The sequence below is a fragment of the Thermomyces dupontii genome (assembly GCF_041956625.1).
Source record: "Thermomyces dupontii strain NRRL 2155 unplaced genomic scaffold VTN31scaffold_3, whole genome shotgun sequence".
Taxonomy (NCBI): domain Eukaryota; kingdom Fungi; phylum Ascomycota; class Eurotiomycetes; order Eurotiales; family Trichocomaceae; genus Thermomyces; species Thermomyces dupontii.
In genome coordinates this window covers 844,761-863,307 of record NW_027192309.1, presented here as the reverse complement: position 1 = coordinate 863,307, position 18,547 = coordinate 844,761, and the positions used below count along the sequence as shown (strand labels likewise).

Genomic DNA, 18,547 nt, shown 5'->3' with positions numbered 1-18,547 from the left:
ATGAGTTTATACAGCGGTACAATTGGTTAGATTATGCATGAGATAGAAAGTATTCTAGAGTATATCATTACCGGGACAATGCAACGAGCGAGAGGGTATCTTTGACAACCAACACCATTCCCCAAACCCATACCTAGATGAGAGAGAAAGCAAAAGAAAGAGAACGACCGGAATTCACTGCAAAGCCTCTTGAAGCGAGCGACGATCAATCATCCCCTCTGGCACTTCCACCTGGGACTGGAGGGGAGCCGATTGGCTGGTGAGAAGATCCGCAGGCTTCTTATCCGTCGAAGCCGTTGTACCTCCCCCAATGGGGATGGGAATCGACCGTGGCAGCGGACCCGGCTGATTGATTCCGGGCGGCCGGGGGCGAATCCGATGATTCGAAGGAGAGGACTCGTTGTTTTTGGATCTCTGCCACGACAACGAGCGAGGGAGGGGGAAAGAAGAGAGGAACGAAGAGTGATGATGATGATGATGTTGATTATGATGATGATTCGGAGGAGAGCCGAGGCTAGCGAGGAGGAGATCCCGACTCGAGACTGATCTCTTTTGAGATAACGGGGAAACCGACAAGGGGGTGACACTGGTTGCGGTGGAGAGCACGGGTGGGGTTGAAGAGAGCTCCGTGCCCGGTGAGAGGAGGCGGCGTGGCCGAAGGGCCGCAAAGTAGCGCGAGTGGAAGCGCAGGGCGGTGTCGTTGTCGTCGGCGGAGGAGGGTCGGCGGCGTGTTGGGGTTGTTGGGGAGGCGGCGGAAGCAGTTGTTGCGGTGGTGGTGGTGTGGATGTCCATGCCGGAGATGGAGAGGAGGGATGTGAGGGAGTCGGTGGATGAGGCGCGTTTGTGACGGCGCTGCTGCAATTGCGGCTGTTGTTGTTGTTGTTGAGGAGATATTTCCGCTTCGGGATCCTCTTCTTCTGGGATCGCGGGCGTTGGATCTTCCGAGGAGGTTTCTGGCGGTGGGTTGTCCTTGTCATCGTCGTCTTCTTCCAATGACCATGAAAAGCGCCGGCCAAACGGGAGTTTCGGCGACGGCACGACCGCGGCGCTTTCCGGGCTGGTTGGTCTTGACTCCGGGAACCCGGCGCGGTCGTCGTCGACGATGTCGAAGATGGAGGAGGCGCGGTAGCCGGCGGACTGCGGTGAGCTGGCCAACGATGACACGCCCGAGTAGCGGTTCATGCGTTCCGGGAAGGAAGCTTGCGAAGACATGGACGAAGCGGACGCATGCGAGCGGTGGCTCCGCGGGGACTGCGGAATGGCTGGAAGACGCTTCTGCTGCTTCTTCTTTGGGGTGACGACTCGCCGCGGGGCGAACCGCTCCTTGCGCGAGATGGGAGTTGCAGGGTGGTAGTGGTGGTGGACGTGGAATTCGTGGGAAATGGCTCGCGGGTTGGCGGCGGCCTTGCGGGCGAGTTCGTCTTCGAGTCTGTTTGATGATGATGATGATGATGATGACTGCTGTTGTTGTTGGGATCTAGGCGACTTGGGCGACTCTGGCTGCTGATGATGTCGGAGAATCTGCTCGCGAAGATGTTCCACCTCTTGATAGGAGTTTTCCAGCATGGCTCGCAACTCGACAATGCCCATCTGCAGATTGGCGTTGTCCTGGAGCAGATCGCGGACGAATTTCGAGACGACAGTCGACGATGAGCCCTTCTTGAACACGGCCGTCGCCGCAGCCGCCCCCTTTAGCCGCCCCGCGGCGCCGTCCAGCTCGCGCTCGACCGCCCGCCGGCGCTCCATCTGCGCGATCAGCCGCGCATGTTGCTCGCGCTCCTCGCGCGCCTCGACCTCAAGCCGTTCCAACTGCGCCTGCAGATCCCGCAGCATGCTCTCCGCCGACCGCCAGCGCTGCACCGCGGACCGTTCATCCTCGCGCTTCGCGGCCAGCTCGCGCTGCAGCGCGGCCTGTTCGGCCTCCAGCGCCGCAACCTGCCCTTCCAGCTCCGACGCCCGCGCCGCCGAGACGGCGAGCGAGCGCATCTCATCCTGCGCGCGCGCCAGCTGCTGCGTCAGCAGCGACGCGTGCGCGTCTGCCGCTGCCACCGCCTCGTTCAAGCCCTCCAGTTGCTCCTGCAGGTTCCGGTTCTCTTCCGCGATGCGCTCGTTCTCCGCCAGCATCTCGCGGTTGCTCTGCTCGAGCCGCTCGACCTTCGCGAGGAGCCGCGCGCGGTCTTCCTCGGCGGAGGCGACGTAGCTTTCGTGCCGTTGGAGGAGGGCCTGGAGGGCGAATTTCAGCGACATCTTGTCCAACAACACATCCTAGTACTCTTTTGCAAAGTGTGCACACCGCGTTCTTGCAGAGGTAGTAAAAAAAAAATTTCATGATGATGATGCTGAAGAATTCCACATACCTGCCCCAACCTCGCAGCGGTCTCAAGGTCCCGCTCCAGCGCCCCCAACGCGTCATCATTGTGCTTGAGGTATGCGCAGTCCTGCCTGCCGCAGCAACAGCGGGCCCGACGAGGAATGTGGTGGCTGTCGGTCTGATTGCCGTTGTTGTCGCCGGTTACTCCTCGCTCGATGGACGTCGTCGTCGAATCGGATGCAGATGCAGGTACCGCTGGCTGCTGCTCATCGTGCCCGAGGCCGGTCATTTCGTGTGTTTGATTGATCGCTCTTTTTTCGAGTTCCTCCTCCTCAGGCATGCATGTATACTACCTAGGTAGTACCTATGTATGTAGTAGGTACTTGTCTTGGCCTCCCACAGCTCTCCGGAGATCTCACGTTCTCCGCAGAGGGGAGGGAGACGACGAGAGAGAGAGAGAGAGAAAGAGAGACGGCTTGAGGGTGTTGTAATTCTTTCAGGTTCAGGGATAAGTAGTTAGGTAGTTATCACAGAATTATCTGGGAAGAGAAGAGGAGATGGGGCCGATGTGTGCTGTCACTTCAGAGTGTCTATGTTGTCATGATGTTAGTCGTCTACCTCGATCTTGCTCCGAGTCTCTGACTCTCTCTAGGTTTGGTTAACTATCTGCACTGCATGTTCTGTTTGTTTTTTTTTTTTTTTTTTTTTTTTTTTTTTTTTTAGGTTCGCCCAGACTAGTTAACTACTGATACGTAGTTAAATCATGACATATTTGGTTAATATTGGCGCCTGATCACTGATGGGATCATGGGATTATCATGGATGAATCTTTGCAACTCGAATGTTTGAAACATGTAAAGTGGAGAATATTATGCAATTTGCACGGGTGTAACCCCCGCATTTGTGGGATTTTCTGAAATTTTTGATCAGATCAACTGCAGTTCGCAGATTGGTTCTTCCAAATCAAGAATCTGTTCAATCCTCAGGTACCGGGTAGCCACTTCGTGCTCTGGCTAGATAAGTCTGCATTTACACCCAAGCCAAAAGTAGCCAAAGTTTATTTCAAGATGAGTCAGTCGCTCGATGATATTCCTATCCATCCTATCCTGCAAACTCCGGAACTACACGTGGACTTAGGTACTCGTGTAAACACAACAGGTCAACTCAAAATGAGACGAATGCCTGCTTGCTTGCCGCGAGAAAAAAAAATACTGTTGGATCATCGAATCATCGGAGAAAGTCATTCTGTATGTTCAAGAACGCCGCGGCGCCGCCGTCCTCGGTGATTTCATTAAGCAGAGCCTCGGTCTGCGCATAGAGGGTCTCCAGCGCGGTGGTCGAGGATTTCCCCAGGGATACTAGTAGCTTTGGTTAGACGACAAATGAATCCCAATATGGACAAGGAACGCACCTAGGATCGCGCTGTTGAGCTCCTCGGCAAGGGTGGTCCGCCCGGATGGCTCAAGATGGTGCCCATGCACCGATTTCCGTGGATCCTGGTACGCCACCAGCGAAAAGATGTCGTCCAGATACTTTTTGTCGCCGCCATTCTCGTCTGACGGGTAGTCCATGCTCAGCTGCTTCCCGTACTGCACAGCCTCGGTCAGCAAGTTCGAGTCTGCCGTTTCCTCCGTGTCCATGGCGTCGCCGGCGCAGTCGCCATTGCCGTCCTGCACCGGCTCATCGACTTCCATCTCCTGGTCAAACACGGGTTGGACGCCGTTGGACGCCTTGCTGCGCTTGGCTGGTTGGGCCGGCTCCGTGCTACGCCGGATCATCTCGAGGAACTTGCGACATCGGAGCTTGAACAGAATGTGCGGGTTGTTCTGCAGGACGTTGGGATAAAAGGCGTTTGTGTACTTTAATGCCTTGTCTATATCGCCCTCCAGAATGGCCGCACGGATTTCTACCACAGTCAGCACAGTAACACCCTTTTTTTCAACCAAAGAACCAACTTACTCTGCCGATTCGTAGAATCGACGTCATCCGCCGGCTCGTACCGTCGCAGCAACGACGGCTCCTCCTTCTTCAGCGTGTTTGCCTCCTGCCGCACCTCTTCGGCAAACGCCCGCGCGCTCTCCGGATACCCGTCCTGGGCAAGGAACTGCGCAATGAGCTCCTGCATGAGCGTCGCCTCGTCCAACGGCGGCTGCAACTGTTCCGTGCTAGTGTCCTTGATTTCGTCCAGCAGGGCCAATTTCTCTTGCTGCACACGTCAGCCACGCGTCCTAGCAACCCCATTTCCAGATGCCTACCTTGACCATGCCGTCGATATCAAACATAAACGGCTGCTGGCCAAAGTTGACCCGTACATGTGAATTGGGGAATCGCTTCATCCCAACCGACGGATACAGCCCGTCCAAACTGACCTCTTTGAATGCATGCCCTAGGAAAGTCAGGACTATACATTCAAGAAACCAAAAAAAAAAAAAAAAAAAAAAAAAAAAAAAAACAATACCAAGCAAAACGCCATTCTTGGTGAAAAACGCATATCCCTTGGTAAAATTAATACCGCATCCAATGGTATCGTTGATGCCAAACTGCGGGCCATACGGTCGACCCTGGCTCTGGCCATCCCCGGAGTACAACCTTCCATCGTCACCGTGATAACCCCAGGACCCATGCTCCCAGCCCGGAAGCCGATCCACACTGGCCTTTTTCTGTGAGAATCCGACACTGAAGACGCTGTTGCCGTCAGTACCAACCTAGAATCGGGGAGAAGATAGGAACTTACCCCTCAGCCGCCTTGGCTAGAATGGACACCTCGTAGTAGTAAATACCGCACTGTTTCGGAATCGGGTGATCTGCCCGGACCGTCGCGGCCTCGTGATCGTTCTTGTGCGGCCCGCCCATATAGCGGGCCTCCAGCCCGTCAAAGAGGACATCCAGGCCAGAGGAGCATTTATCCGTATCACTCCAGCGCGACGGCAGCGGAGCGATCTTCTCCTGGTCGCGCGGTGGCTCTCTCTCGATCAGATCAAAGGTCATGCCGCGATGGGAAGGGGCCATGCGGTGCAGGTTGACATGGCTGGACGAGGCGGAGAGCGACGGCGGATGCGGAGCGGGCTCGCGTTGGCTGGCGAGTTGCCGTGCGCGGTGAGCGGCCTCGAGCCGGGCCATGTAGGGAGAGTTTTTGAGGTACGAAGGGACCAGGAACTGGCGGTCAGCAGCGGGCCCGGCTGCAGCTCCGGGCCCGGCCATGGTCCCTGTCCCAACGATCGCAGCGGAGCGATTGGAAGAATAGTCGAGCCAGTCGTCATAGTCGGGGATGTTGGCGAACTGGCGGGAATACGCGGGGAGACCGTTGGTGATCGCGGCGGAGGACCGCCCGCCGTTGCTGGAGCGATGATTCAGCTGCATATCGACATCCGCGGCGTTGAGGAACGGGAAATGGCGGAGGCCAGTTGGCGTCGAGCTGGGGTGATACTGCGGGGAGACGTTGGAAGAAGACGGGGTGCGGCCGGCGTCAGCGGCAGCCGGGTCGTGGCGGGCGAGCTGATGTGAAAAAAACCCCGAGCGAGCCGGCCAGTTGGCAGAGGCTGTGCCGGAAACGACGGAGGCGTAGGAGGAGCGTCGCGGCACCGAGGCAAAGCTCGAGCTGCCGGTGTTGTTGTAGGCAGACGTGGGCAGAGCTCCACCGGGCAACGGGGCATTGGACATGATGTCGTTGGGCCCGGGAGGAGTCGTGCTATGGGCTGAATGGACCAAGCAAGACCAATCAAGGACACAAGAGGTGTAAAAAGTACAAAGTGGAATTTATATCTTAGAATGAACGGTCCGGGAAGGCGGACGGGGTCCGGGTGAGGTCACTGACAGGACGGTGACGACGGGGACGTCTAGGCGGCTCACAGCGGGCGTGGCGTGACGGCTGGAGGAACACAGAAAGTCGGTCTCATAGTTTTATTTTGGTCGGCGTCGATAATGGGCGAGGGTCACAGGGCCGTGGATGAGGGGCGGTGGTTGAGAACGGTGAACTCTGCGTGAGCCGATGATTTCCACGCGGGGAAAAGCCCCCCGGGTTTGACTTGGTCGGGAGTTGTGAACGGCTACCTAGGGCGCAATGCACCAAGTCTGTGGATTTCGAACTTGTTCTCTACTCTGGAATAGAGTTTTGGATGGGATTATGAGGGAATTGGAGAGCACTGGGAAGTATTTCCCGGCGATTCGGGTGTCTTCTAAGGCCCGCTACCTCACCACCCGGACCATATGACCACGAGGGGATACGAGGAAGAAAACAACAAATACTTCTCCCATGAGTCCAATGAGCCACAAGAAAATTTGTGCTCTCTCCAATTGAAAAAAACAGAATGTATATCGATGAAGAGCATTTCATGATGTATTCATTTCGTAGATTTCCTTACGAATACATCCACCTCACCGGACTCAGGATGCAACATAGATCCTCTCAGGACAAGTCATAGACCGTTAACTCTGCTGTCAACCGAAAGCCAAATGGCCCGATTATATGAAAACAGAAAGCCTGCGACCGTAATAATACAACCAGACCAAGAAGAAACGTCTATAACCCAAGATAGAACCCTGCAATGCCCACCGAAACGCCAAAGCACAAACACCCAAGACCATGGTAGAGAAATACAATATACACGAAGAGAAGAACAAGACAAGTTGGTCGGCAGAGATCCACTCCGCAACTCATGCCGCCATGGAAATGGCTGGCGTCGGCGAGCCCGCCATGCTAGACGGCAACGGTGTCAAATCGCCATCGCCGAGATGGCTCTGGCTCTTTTCGCTCGGCGCGGCGCTGCCCGTGAGGTTGACTTTGTCGGTGTCGCCGTTGACGCTGGGGTTGGCACTTGGATTGACGCTGGCGCTGGCGTCGGCGCCGAGCTCCTCGGTGCCAGACTCGGTCTTGGGTGGTTTGGGCGCCCGCCAAGTGGGCACATCCCAAACAACGCCGGTGAAGCTCTTGAGCTGGAAGGGCTTGCGTTCCCAGCGACGGCAGGGCGCGCCGCTGCGGTCAAGAGCGCGTAGCCCCGCGTTGATTGCTCCTTGGTTGGCTCTAGGGCCGAGTCGTGACGAGCCGGACGGCCTGCTGGCATCTGGGGCACCTTCATCTCTGAAACCGCGTTAGCAAGATCTTGGAAAGAAAGCAACATTGGGAACGAAGAAATAGACATACATCTTCCGCTTCTTTGGCCCGGGCCTACGCGGCTTTGGCATCGAATCGCCATTCTGGGTCGCGCCACGCTTGGTCCCCCGCGACGTTTGGCTGCTCTTGCGGCGCGCGCTGTCGGTACCGTTCGCGGTCGAGGCCGCGTCCGAGGCGTTATCGACGGACGAGACCGGCGGTGCATGCTCCGCGGAGGACGACGACGGCGACGAGGGGTCCTTGGTCCTGGTGCTGTCGTCGGCCGCTGGACTGTTCTCGCTGGAGGAGAAGCGTCGGAGCAAGCTCGGGTCGAGCTTGAGCACGATGGCCCGCGAGGAGCGACCGTTCGGGGTGGCGGCAGTGGGCATGATGTGTTCTTCGAGTCGAAGGGTCCGTCGCGGTCGGGAAGCTCACGGAGCAGTCGTCGTGATGGTGGTGGTGGTGATGATGATGATGATGATGATGGTGATGGTGACGAGGATACGGGGAGAGTGCAGCCTGATCCGAGGAGGGGAGGAGGGGCGGTGTGCTGGGTGGAAGGCTGATTTTTATTCAAGGGGCAAATCGGTGGAATTGTGAGTTAATCGCTCCCGTGGCCGTCCGCAAGAGGCTGGACGCAGGGGAGACGATTCAGAGTGGTCAGCTGGGGATGAGGGATGATGGAAGGAAGAAAGGGAGGGAGAAGGAAAGGGAATGGGAGGGAGATTGGGATTCATTGTGAGATGATTTTCTGAATATTATTTTTTTTTTCTCCGTGTCTGGATTTAGATTATTAGCATTTAGCACACAAGACTTTTTTTTTTTTTTCCCTCCTGTCGCAGGGGGAGAGAGAGTTGGCGGAGAGTGGGAAAAAGACGTTGTTTGTTGGCTGAGCCGTGGAACGCTGATTGTACGGTAATTTACCATACCGATTACGACGCTCAGAATGTCTCTGGAAATACCTCCTTAGCCGCTGTCAGATATGGTCCATGACCGTCCATGACGGAATTATCATACATACGGGGACTCCAGGGACCAGGCGGCGTCTCTCGTCCAGCGCGGCGCGCGAGGATGATCGGTCGCGATGGTCAGTCATTTTGTGCTGCACACACGGGGCTCATTATTGCCCTTCCTCGAATCAGATTGTGCAAAAGCTACCCGTAACATTTGTTCCAGAGAGCTCGGACTCATTCATGACGGTATGGATTCACTCAATGAATGAATGGTACATGCAGCATCAGTCTGCCCAGGAATCTGCTCCATTCGGGTTCCGGCTGGGAACAAGAATGGAGTCGCACCGTTGAGTAAGTTCTTCGCTCTTCGGCTAGACGGTTACTACTGGACTTGGACCAGTCCAAGAGATCCACCACGGACTTTCTCCTCGACTTGTGAATTCCAGTGCGATCCAGTAACTCGCATGCAGTAAGTACAGTACTGTACTATATATGTACAGTTCGATGAGTATGCTTTTCTTCAAGATGGATCATAATGTTCCTGATGCTTTTGCTTTGTGACGATCGGGATGATCCCGTCTCCCCGTTTGCTCGCTGCATCACCCTGACGTTCTGGATCGGACGGATTTGCGTCTCGTCCGTCATGATCCGGCCACCTCGGAGAATCGGAGTTGTGGACTCGCCACCCAATAGAAGGGTCATCATTTCAGCATCGTGGTCTACGTAGATGGGGTAATGGACAGAATACAACATCTAAGGAATTCATCAATTCTCTATTGTATTCGTACATCTCCTCTATTCTGCGTCCTGCACCTGTCGTTTCTTTCGCACCCGCGCCACGGCGGCCTGCACCTCGGGACTGCGGCGCACGCCCTCCAGAACCAATGCCTCCTTCATCGCCCGCCGCAGCGTCGTCACGCTGCCGCGGTCGCCGCGGAACGGGGCCAGCCCCAGAGCCAGCAACCGCGTGGCCTCGCCATCGACCATCTGGGACAGCTGGACAAACTGCGCCAGCCGGCGCATGGTGGCCGGCTTCACTGCCGCCGAGTCGCCGTCTTGCTGCGTGACCTCGGACGGCGTCACCTGCGAAATGAAGATGTGGATGGAAAGGGCCACCTGTCGCGCCAGCGACATGATCTGGAACGGCACAAAGTAGAAACTCGGTTCTCGGGACAGACCTAGGAGTGAGCACAGCCAATCCGGCAAGATCTTGGGCGGGCTCAGCACGGTGAGCGGCCGGGTCAGCAGCACGAGTTCGAGGGTGACCAGCGCTGCGATTGTCCAGAACCGCCACTTTCCCAGTCAGCACGCTTGACCAGTACGAAGATCTAGCAAAGGGGAAAATCCACTCACAAAGCGCCCCCACGAAGACCAGTAGACCATGTTCAACATGATCACGGCGAAAAACCCGACGACATACTGTGGCAACTGCTGCAGCAGACCCTTGTAAAGAAACTCGCGCGGTATGCTCACCCCCCGCCAGCCCGTCACATCCGGCCCGAAGCGGTCGTACGCAAACCGGCGCTGAGGGTCGAGCAGCGTATCCTGCACCAACTTCAGATACACAAAGTAGCCGTCCGGGGTCGGGTCGTCCCTGGCCAGTGACGCCTTGTCCGGATGGTACTGCGCCGCCAAGCGCCGAAAGCGCGACCGGATGGTGCGTTCATCGGCCCACGGTGAGACGCCGAGGATCTGGTAAAAGTTGCCTTCTCTGCGGAGCTCATGGAAGGACTCGCACAGCGTGTAGAGCAGGTAGCTGGACACGACAAAGACAAAGATGCGTCGCCGGTGTTTCTCGAATCGGGGAGTCCCAGGCTGGGGCCGCGGGTCACTGGCACGGATGGTGATGCCATAGAAGATGTTCTGGAGGATGTTTGTGACCAACTATCAAGGTCAGCACTTTGGTCAGTTGGTACCTGACGAAGTAGTAAAGTACAGCACCTTTGGCAGGATAGCCCAGCCAAGATACGACAGCAGGCTTCTCATGGTGGGAGCGGAGCTTCACACAGCTAGTCCATGGAGAGAATTCCAGCAAAATTAACAGCAGGACGACAACATTCTAAAGAGTGAGACCATCCATCCCCATACTCAATAATAGACGCCTATGTTGGCTTGTTCATTCACATGGTTGGCCCAAATGGATGTTCGCGCACACCGCCTTCTAATTCCGACCAAGATTCAGATCATTCTGCCGTAAAAAAAACGAAAAAGTTGCGTACTAGTATCAACACCAAGCTCACCAAATTTTCAGACGGCAGTAAAAAGAGAGCATTGCAGGCCTGTCATCACCATGTCCGCTGATGCAATGGACATTGACAGTCCCTCCCCTGCACCAGGGACCCCGGAGAAAAAACGCAAATCCAAACACAGTGAGCAATCGCCATCCAAGAAGCGCAAGAAGACCAAGCACACAACCGACCATACCACCACGTTCCAACCCAGCGGGAACAGCACAACATCCACTGCTGTCAAATTCGTCACAACATGGAATGAATCGCATGCCGCGGAAGAAGGAGGAGATGTTGAAGACTCCCCGTTCCGCCTCATCACCGCAACCATGTACGTCCCGCTATCGCCAATCTCCATCTCGACAACGCATGCCCTAAGCTCCCTGGTCGCGGAGCATCTGGCGCCGCTGCTGCTTACGTACTACCCGCCATTCAAGGGGCTGGTGCTGGCGTTTTCCGACGCATGGATGTCGAGCCATTTGCCCACCAGTCCCACCAAGCCCACACCCTCCGGGGACGCAAAGCAGGATCTGACACTCGCCCTGTCAACAAGCGAATTCGGCGTTCTCTACGTCTACCTCACCGCAACGTTCCTCGTGTTCAGCCCGCGGCGCGGGCACATCCTCGAGGGCCACGTCAATGTGCAGTCCGAGGGCTTCCTCGGCGCGGTCGTCTACAATCTGTTCTCCGTGGGGATTGACCGGCGCCGGTTGCCGGCGAATTGGCGATGGGTTCCCCCGGGGGAGGAAGGGCAGAAAAAGTCCTCCCCCCCAAAGCAGAACAAGAAGGAAAAGAAAAACGATGAGTCTTATCCAGACGATTTCGATCCGGAAAAAGAACGGTTTCGGCCCGTGCGGGAAAACCGCGCTCCCGACGATGTGCAAGGGGACCAGGACGATGAGGCAGACGGATACTTTGAGAGTGTATCGGGCTATCGAGTCCGGGGCATGATCCGGTTCCGTGTGCGTGATGTCGATGTCATTCCCGGGTCGGATCCTGATCGTGGGTTTATCAGTATCGAGGGGACTATGTTGTCTGAAGAGGAAGAGGAGCAACAGCAACAGCAGCAACATCAAAGGGCGCCGATATCATCGTCGTCATCATCATCATCATCATCATCATCGGCCAGACAAAACAGTTCAGCTGCGCCAGTGACGAATGGGCAAATATCAAACAAAGGAGTTGAGACCGAGGCAGACAAACCGCGCAAGAGCAAGGAAAAGAAGAAGGAGAAATCGTCCAAGAAAAAGGACAAATGAATCCTAATGTATACTGAGCTTCGCGGAGCATGGCGTTGGGTGTGTACATATCTTTCTTTGATATAGACTCGAATGAATGAGCTACGGCCGCAACTCTCCACATGTCATTTGCTTAAAACAGCTGCATTACATGGCAATCCGATTCGGAACATCCAGCTTGAGGATATCCACACCCTCCTCAATCTCCTTCTTCGACGGCATGCGCCCGCGCCGCATCAACTCCGCGCACTTGGTCATCAGCGGATCCATTTGCATGGTCGCCACGGCGACCACCGTCTGGCCCTGGCAGTAGAACGCAGCAAACTTGGCGTTGTCTGGGTCACCGCGGAGCACGAGATCGTCCCAGCCGCCGGTGGTGTTGCCGCAGTACCGCAGCTGCATGCCCAGCGCCGACCAGAACACGGGGATGAACGCCTTGGGCTTGTGCGGCTGGTCGCCCGACGCGGACAGCGAGTGCACGATGGACCGCGCCACGCTGCGTCCCGCGTTCTGGGCCACGTTCCAGTGCTCGATGCGCACGGGGGTGCCGCTGCCTGGGTCGGTGCCTGGCCCGTGGTACGGATACGTCGCGATGTCGCCGATGGCGTAGACGTCGTCCAGGCCAGTGACCTTGAACGACTCGTCCGTGCGCAGAGACCCGTCTGCCTCCAGCTTGATCGCCGGGTTGCCGCGCAAAAAGTCCGTCGCCGGTCGCACGCCTACGCCGACGACCACCAGATCGGTCTCCAGTGCCGTCCCATCCTTGAGATGCACAGCGCCCACCTTGCTGGGGTCGTTCGCGGACGGCGTCGCTTTACTAAGGGCGGTGTTGAGGTAAAACCTCACTCCAGACTTCTCGAGGTTCTTCTGGAAGATCCTCCCGACTTGTACTCCCATGATCCGCTCCAGCGGCGCCTGCTCCTGTCCAACAATGGACACCTCATGGCCCTTGCCGGCAAGGTTGATCCCAATCTCCATGCCGATGAATGAGCTGCCAATGACCACGACTTTCTTCTTCCGATCGCCAAGAGCATTGACGATGGCCTGAGCATCGGTGATGAACCGCAGCAGGAAGATGTTCCCGAGCTGGAACCCCTCCAACGGCAGATTCCGCGGCGTGCCGCCCGTGGCAAGCACGAGCTTGGTGTAGGGATACGTCTGCCCCGACTTGGTTTGGACCGTCTTGCTCGCGAAGTCGACGCCAGTCACCTCATCGCTGACAACGTCAATCGAGGCCTTCTTGTACCACTCGGCGGGACGAATCTCGATGGCCGATTTGTCTGTGATCAGTGCCTTGGACAGCTTGGTTCGATCCAAGGGTAGATTCGGCTCCTTGCTGATCAGCGTGATGCTGCCGCCGAACTTGAGCTCGCGGAGCGTCTGGACGACACCAAAGGAGCCGCTCCCACTTGTGCATCTTAGCATATGATGTCAAAAGCCGAGACGTTGGATAGTACATACCCGCCAACCACCACCACTCTGTCCGCCGTCGTAACCGAGCAGGACATATTAGGGTCTCTCTGCCCGGCCTTGATAGCACTCTCCTCGCCCCGGATATACACCGCCCCATTCTTCTCGTAGACAGGGAACGTATGCAGTGCATTCGGGGCGGGTGCGTCCTCAATCTCGCCAGTCGTGATGTTGAAACACGCTGTTACGTCAGTGATCGAATTCACGCCTCGGCGGGAAATTCTATCGTCGTACTTACCTCCATGCCACGGGCAGGTAATCCTGCCTCCCGGCGCAACAACGCCGAGCTTCAACGGCGCGCCGTAGTGAGTGCATCGAGGAGAAATGGCATGAAAGTTGTTATTATCGCCATGAACCACCAGCACCCTACCATTCTCAACCCCTTCGACCGCGGATTCGAGCTTCTCGAATGGCGGAATCTGGCTGAGGGAGGAAATATCCGTGAGCTTGTATTCGGTCATTTTTCCGGGATTCAAGGATGAGTCTCTTGCGAAAGTGCTGTAGGGATTACTGCTGGTACTCGACGTCGAAGAGCGACAGCGGCAGGCGTTCCGGATGCAGCAGAACGGGCGACTCGCGCAGGTGCAATGTGTATGCCGAGGGCTCGGCTGGCTGCTTTCTCCTGTGCTAGGCCTGGTAGATGTAATCGTCAACAATGATCGATCTGTCCGGGATAAAAACGCCAGTGACGAGATCAGGTCATTCGCGCGGGGTACTCGCTTCGCTGCGGACAACAGCATATTTCTTGCGGAGTAACCGCGATGCATGAAGGGATACTATGACAGGGCTGTCATCCACCGTCTTTCTCCACCAAATTATCAATCAATTAATCAATCAGGGCCAAAGTTAACGGGGAATCTTCGTTGTCTCATCCATGCACACATAAACAATCAACACAGTACATGAAGGCGGATGATGTCATGATTGGGTGGTACATGCACAAGGTTATCGTAATCCAATATTTCCACACACTGATTGGTCAATCACAAGTATATATCAACAGAGGACGATTATACACGAACATACTGTAACCTCGAATAACCTATGTACTTGCCCGCGATCGTCGTCGTCGTGAAGGGCTGGTCGATGCCGTTCCCACCCTGCCGAGTGCGCGACTCGACGACCGGGTCTGTCGTTCCGTAGGCCAGACATTCTTTCGGATCCAGCCTGGCCCGGTAGGAAGCCCCAAAGACTTGGCAAAGTCTTCGTCGCTGCCCCCTGGCGACTGGAGCGGGCTGGACATGGTCAGGTCGACGATTTGAGATACATCAGGTGGTACGGAGCTCCGAGGCTGGTCCTGGTGCGGCTGTCTTCGAGTCGGCGTTGAGTTGGGATCGGGTTCAGTGGGTTTCCGTGGCGTGGACCGTCGGTCTGGTGGCGTCACAAAGGCAGACGAATTGGAGTTGGAGAGTTGACGGGGGGACGATAGAGTTGCCGTCTTTGCTCTCCTGGTCTGGCGGGTCGTGGAGGACGAACCATCGTGCCGTGCTGGCGGAGGCGGTGTGGACGCAAACGGGGGCTCAGCGTCCTCTGCCGGGTCGTATTTTCCTCCATCTTTCTCATAAAAGGGATTCCAGACGATGGAGTCGCCCGATCGGCCAGAGCTGCTTGGCCCCATGATCGGACGATCTGGTGTCTGGGAACGTGACAGTTGCAAGGATCGGCGCGGTGAATCGAGCTGAGAGTTCCTAGTTTGAGAGGGAAGATCGGGCTGTGCAGCAAGAGTCTCCTCATCTGGCTCTTCAGTTGGAACCCTGCGCGGTTGGTACGAGGTCGGTGTTGGGTCGTCCATCGGCGCGGCTTGCAGATCGTCATTTTGCGCCGGGTCCTCCTGTGCCGATTCAAGTTCGTTCGGTGGGTTCGTCGTATCCATGCTGTCGGCGGCCACCCGAGGCGACTCAGCTGGAGAGTCCGAGTTGCGGGTGGGCGGCTCCTGGTGCGTGTCTTGGCTATCATCATTCTTTTTGAACCACTTGCACAGGTTTCTCTTGATTGGTCGTGAGGGAGGACTGGACGACAGGTCAAACACGTCCGAACCCAGCTTCAGCGGGCATTCCTCGAATGGTGATTGCACCTTGGGGAGGCTTGGTGACGACGCGCTCGAGCCATTTTCGCTTGGGATTGCATCTTCTCGCTCCACGTCAGAATTCGAGGCAGCATCGGAACCTGACGAAGCGACAGGCGAAAGGTTTGCTGGGACATCATCGCCCTCGAGAGTTGGTATCGCATTGTCCCGCTTTTGGCTTCGCTCTGAAGCAGCTTTGAGAGTAGCCTCAGCCACAGGTGATGGGGCCTGTTCCGTCTCGAAACTAGTCGGGAAGAAATCGTCAGGCGGAAGCGGCCCATCGTCATCGTGCATATCCACATGTTCTTGCGCGGGCGCGTCTCCCTGCAGCTGTAGATCCGAATCAATTGTAGATCGGAACCCGGCATCGCGAATGATTTGTGAAATATCATTCCGTGTCTGTGAAGAGAGTTCCATATTTGGTTCGCGCGCTGTAGACTGCTTCGGGGTATTCGCAGGAGAGGGCTGGGGACTACGCTCGGGAACTGATCTACAGCGTTTTGTAAGCGAGGAAATGGCCTAGACAAACGAAGACAAGAAAAGGAATCAATTCACTAACTTGTCACCCTTATTACCATCCTGAGCCCCAGCTACCTGCTGCTCCTGCGGCGCCTCGTTCGCCGGCACAACGATCTTCGGCTCGATCAGCCCTGAAAAGGACAACGTGCGAACCCCATCGTCTTCGGCATCAGTCTCATTCTCATAGCCCGGCATTTCAAAGCCGCTGTACTCTCGAACGCCGCCCTCATTCATCGTCGTTGTCCGCTGTTCCCGGTCGCGCTTGGCTAGCCGGAGGTTGAGCCTGCCGTCCCCCAGAATCTGGTCTACCCGTGCGACTTTGTACGCGGAGACCTGGGGTTGCCAGTTGGTAGCTTTGGAAATCTCGAGGACTTTGTAGGCAATCACGCTATTCGGCTTGACAGTGTCTTCAGTCAGATCTGGGAGCGTTGAAGGGTCGTCAGGAAGCTGGGGAAGATCGTCTTCGACATCACCGATTTTACCGTCCGTGGCTGCTGTAACGCCCTGATTTGGCTCATCGTAGTCGAGATGCGTCTCCTCCTCCGCAGCCTCCTGTTCCCTCCCTTGAGACTTGCGCTTCTTTCGCCAATTTCCCCGGCGCCCTTTGAGAATCTGGATCGCTTGTTGGGCTTCGGTATCCCATCGTTGTTTGAAGGGAAACGGTGGGGGCTCGATGTGAACGTTCTCATGAACGCACTCCGTCGCCATGATGGTCAACTTGTCTTGCCAGTTCTCATCCACGTCACTTCCGGGCTCCTGCTCTGGCTGCTCGTTTGCGAGAGGTTGGACAGTGCGAGGGGTCCCCGCGAGTTTCTTGCGCGTGGCTTCCTCCTCTTCCCTCGATGTTGGATTCTTCACACCCAGGGATCCGAAGAGCAGACGCTTGCTGCTCTGCACGTCAAGACGCCGGCGTTTTCCTGGCTGCACAGCCTCTTCCCCCTGGTCACTAATAACCCCAGTCGTCTGCTGCGGAGGGACATTTTCTTTTTCCGACTGCGCATCCACATCGATCCCCCCAGATGCAAGCTGGCGCAGCAGCCTCTCCCGCCGGGCTTCAAACTCAGCCTGCTCCTTGTCCGCTGTGCGAGCTTCGTGCTGGACAACTTCAGTCAACACACGGTTTTCGTTCTGCTCGTTCTCTTCCTCCCACTTCCGCAAGTCGGCGAAGTTGGCTTCAGGGTGGAGATAGCCGAGTTGCTTGAGCTTGGCAAGCTTGCGTCTGCGCCGATTCCGTTGGTTGGTTCGCTTTGTCCGGCTGGACCCATGGCCAGGCGGAACAAAGCGCTGCGGTTTCTTGGGAGGGGGTTGAGGGGATTCTTGTTCATACTCTGACGACTCACTGTCGGTGCTAGAGTCGGAATCCGAAACTGACTCCGACTCCGACTCGGATTCTGCTGCCGACGCTGATTCAACGTCTGAGTCGGATGTCGATGGGGAAGTGACATCTGTGTCCGACTCTGAAGACTCCTCAGCGCTAGACTCGACGGAAGACTCGGCCGTCGAATCCTCACTCTCCTCCCGATCTTCGAATCGAACTGCCTTGGATTTCGGCGACACAGTCGCCTCCGATCCTCTATCATCGTGGGCGACGGATTCAGGACTAGATGACCGATGTGCCGCTCGCGACCGACGCCCTGATGGCGGCCGGGCAGGCTCCTGTGCTTGATCCTCTTGCAGGTCTTCCAGCTCCGCTGCAACGTCTTCCGCATCAGGCTCGAAGGAAGCATCGCTCTCATCCTCATCGTCATACTCAACCGGGTGTCGAACGACCGTTCCTGAAGAGTGCATGGAGTCATCCACCAGAGTCGCAAGCTCGTAGTCATCATCCTCTTCTTCCTCTGCCTCCCGCCGGTCATCACCATCCCATCCATCCAACGTCACGCGGCGCCTCTTCCTGGACGGAATGCGCACCGGTGGACGGACGGGGAAGGATCTCTTCAGATATGGCCTTCCAAAGGGCACCCCATCCAACAAGTGGCGACCATCATTGGTAATCTGCACTCGCCCCGAGAGGCGTCGTGCCCGCATATCCCCAGCGCTGAGGGGCCGAATGCTATGTTCTCCCATGTCAGGACATCCATCATCTCCGCAAAGCAAGGGAATCAACGACAAAACTTACACAACCTCGTCGCCATCTCTCAACAAACCCTCCACCTCCATGAAATGCAAACACTCATACCCGTTGACTTCAACCACGTAGTCCTCCAAGCCCCACTGGCCCGGACCCTGGCGCGCTGCACCTTCTCCCGATTCCAACGGAATAACCTCGTTGATATCTTCCAAAAGCTGAGCAATCGTCAGACCGCCATTGTCACAGAATGCGTTCGGGGCGCGGGCAGACGCGATGGCGGATGAAGGTGCTGGTGGGCGCGCCGTGAGCCCCGTCGTGGACGGGGTGGTCGTCCAGAGAATTCGGACGATGGGCAGTCCGTGGCGCTGAATGATGAGATGCAAGCGCATGGTGCCTGTCTCCCCTTTTACTCTTTTCGATGCGCCTTTTGCCCCGTCAGGTGTCAAGTTGAGGAGGTCATGGTCTCTTCAATTCGCTACTGTAGTAGATGTTTAGACGATTGCTGCACGTCGACAATCCCGCTGACGCGCCAAGCGAATCTGGCGTTCAGTTGCGTGTTGATTATGTAATCGGATGCTATGTTTCCTGATTTGATGACAGCTA

At 56.4% G+C, this 18,547-nt stretch overlaps 7 protein-coding genes across 7 annotated transcripts; 1 reads left to right on the top strand and 6 right to left on the bottom strand.

The window, feature by feature from the left end:
• Positions 1-174: 174 nt before the first annotated feature.
• On the bottom strand, positions 175-2,600 carry VTN31DRAFT_3762 (uncharacterized protein; the record flags this gene model as incomplete). Its single annotated transcript, XM_069404077.1, has 2 exons — positions 175-2,223; positions 2,358-2,600. The coding sequence occupies 2 exons, from the start codon at positions 2,598-2,600 to the stop codon at positions 175-177; spliced, it is 2,292 nt and encodes a 763-aa protein (XP_069261087.1).
• Positions 2,601-3,538: 938 nt separating this feature from the next.
• VTN31DRAFT_3761 (uncharacterized protein) lies at positions 3,539-5,971 on the bottom strand (the record flags this gene model as incomplete). Its single annotated transcript, XM_069404076.1, has 6 exons — positions 3,539-3,669; positions 3,723-4,217; positions 4,271-4,517; positions 4,567-4,697; positions 4,770-4,996; positions 5,046-5,971. The coding sequence occupies 6 exons, from the start codon at positions 5,969-5,971 to the stop codon at positions 3,539-3,541; spliced, it is 2,157 nt and encodes a 718-aa protein (XP_069261086.1).
• A 993-nt stretch (positions 5,972-6,964) lies between these two features.
• On the bottom strand, positions 6,965-7,789 carry VTN31DRAFT_3760 (uncharacterized protein; the record flags this gene model as incomplete). Its single annotated transcript, XM_069404075.1, has 2 exons — positions 6,965-7,388; positions 7,452-7,789. The coding sequence occupies 2 exons, from the start codon at positions 7,787-7,789 to the stop codon at positions 6,965-6,967; spliced, it is 762 nt and encodes a 253-aa protein (XP_069261085.1).
• A 1,359-nt stretch (positions 7,790-9,148) lies between these two features.
• Positions 9,149-10,339, bottom strand: VTN31DRAFT_3759 (uncharacterized protein; the record flags this gene model as incomplete). Its single annotated transcript, XM_069404073.1, has 3 exons — positions 9,149-9,646; positions 9,707-10,237; positions 10,295-10,339. 3 exons carry the CDS (start codon positions 10,337-10,339, stop codon positions 9,149-9,151), a joined length of 1,074 nt encoding a protein of 357 aa, XP_069261084.1.
• A 304-nt stretch (positions 10,340-10,643) lies between these two features.
• VTN31DRAFT_3758 (uncharacterized protein) lies at positions 10,644-11,840 on the top strand (the record flags this gene model as incomplete). Its single annotated transcript, XM_069404072.1, has 1 exon — positions 10,644-11,840. One exon carries the CDS (start codon positions 10,644-10,646, stop codon positions 11,838-11,840), a length of 1,197 nt encoding a protein of 398 aa, XP_069261083.1.
• A 126-nt stretch (positions 11,841-11,966) lies between these two features.
• Positions 11,967-13,750, bottom strand: VTN31DRAFT_3757 (uncharacterized protein; the record flags this gene model as incomplete). The annotated part of the gene is made up of 3 exons (XM_069404071.1): positions 11,967-13,227; positions 13,281-13,470; positions 13,528-13,750. The coding sequence occupies 3 exons, from the start codon at positions 13,748-13,750 to the stop codon at positions 11,967-11,969; spliced, it is 1,674 nt and encodes a 557-aa protein (XP_069261082.1).
• Positions 13,751-14,331: 581 nt separating this feature from the next.
• Positions 14,332-18,333, bottom strand: VTN31DRAFT_3756 (uncharacterized protein; the record flags this gene model as incomplete). Its single annotated transcript, XM_069404070.1, has 3 exons — positions 14,332-15,844; positions 15,914-17,926; positions 17,993-18,333. 3 exons carry the CDS (start codon positions 18,331-18,333, stop codon positions 14,332-14,334), a joined length of 3,867 nt encoding a protein of 1,288 aa, XP_069261081.1.
• Between the last annotated feature and the right edge of the window lie 214 nt (positions 18,334-18,547).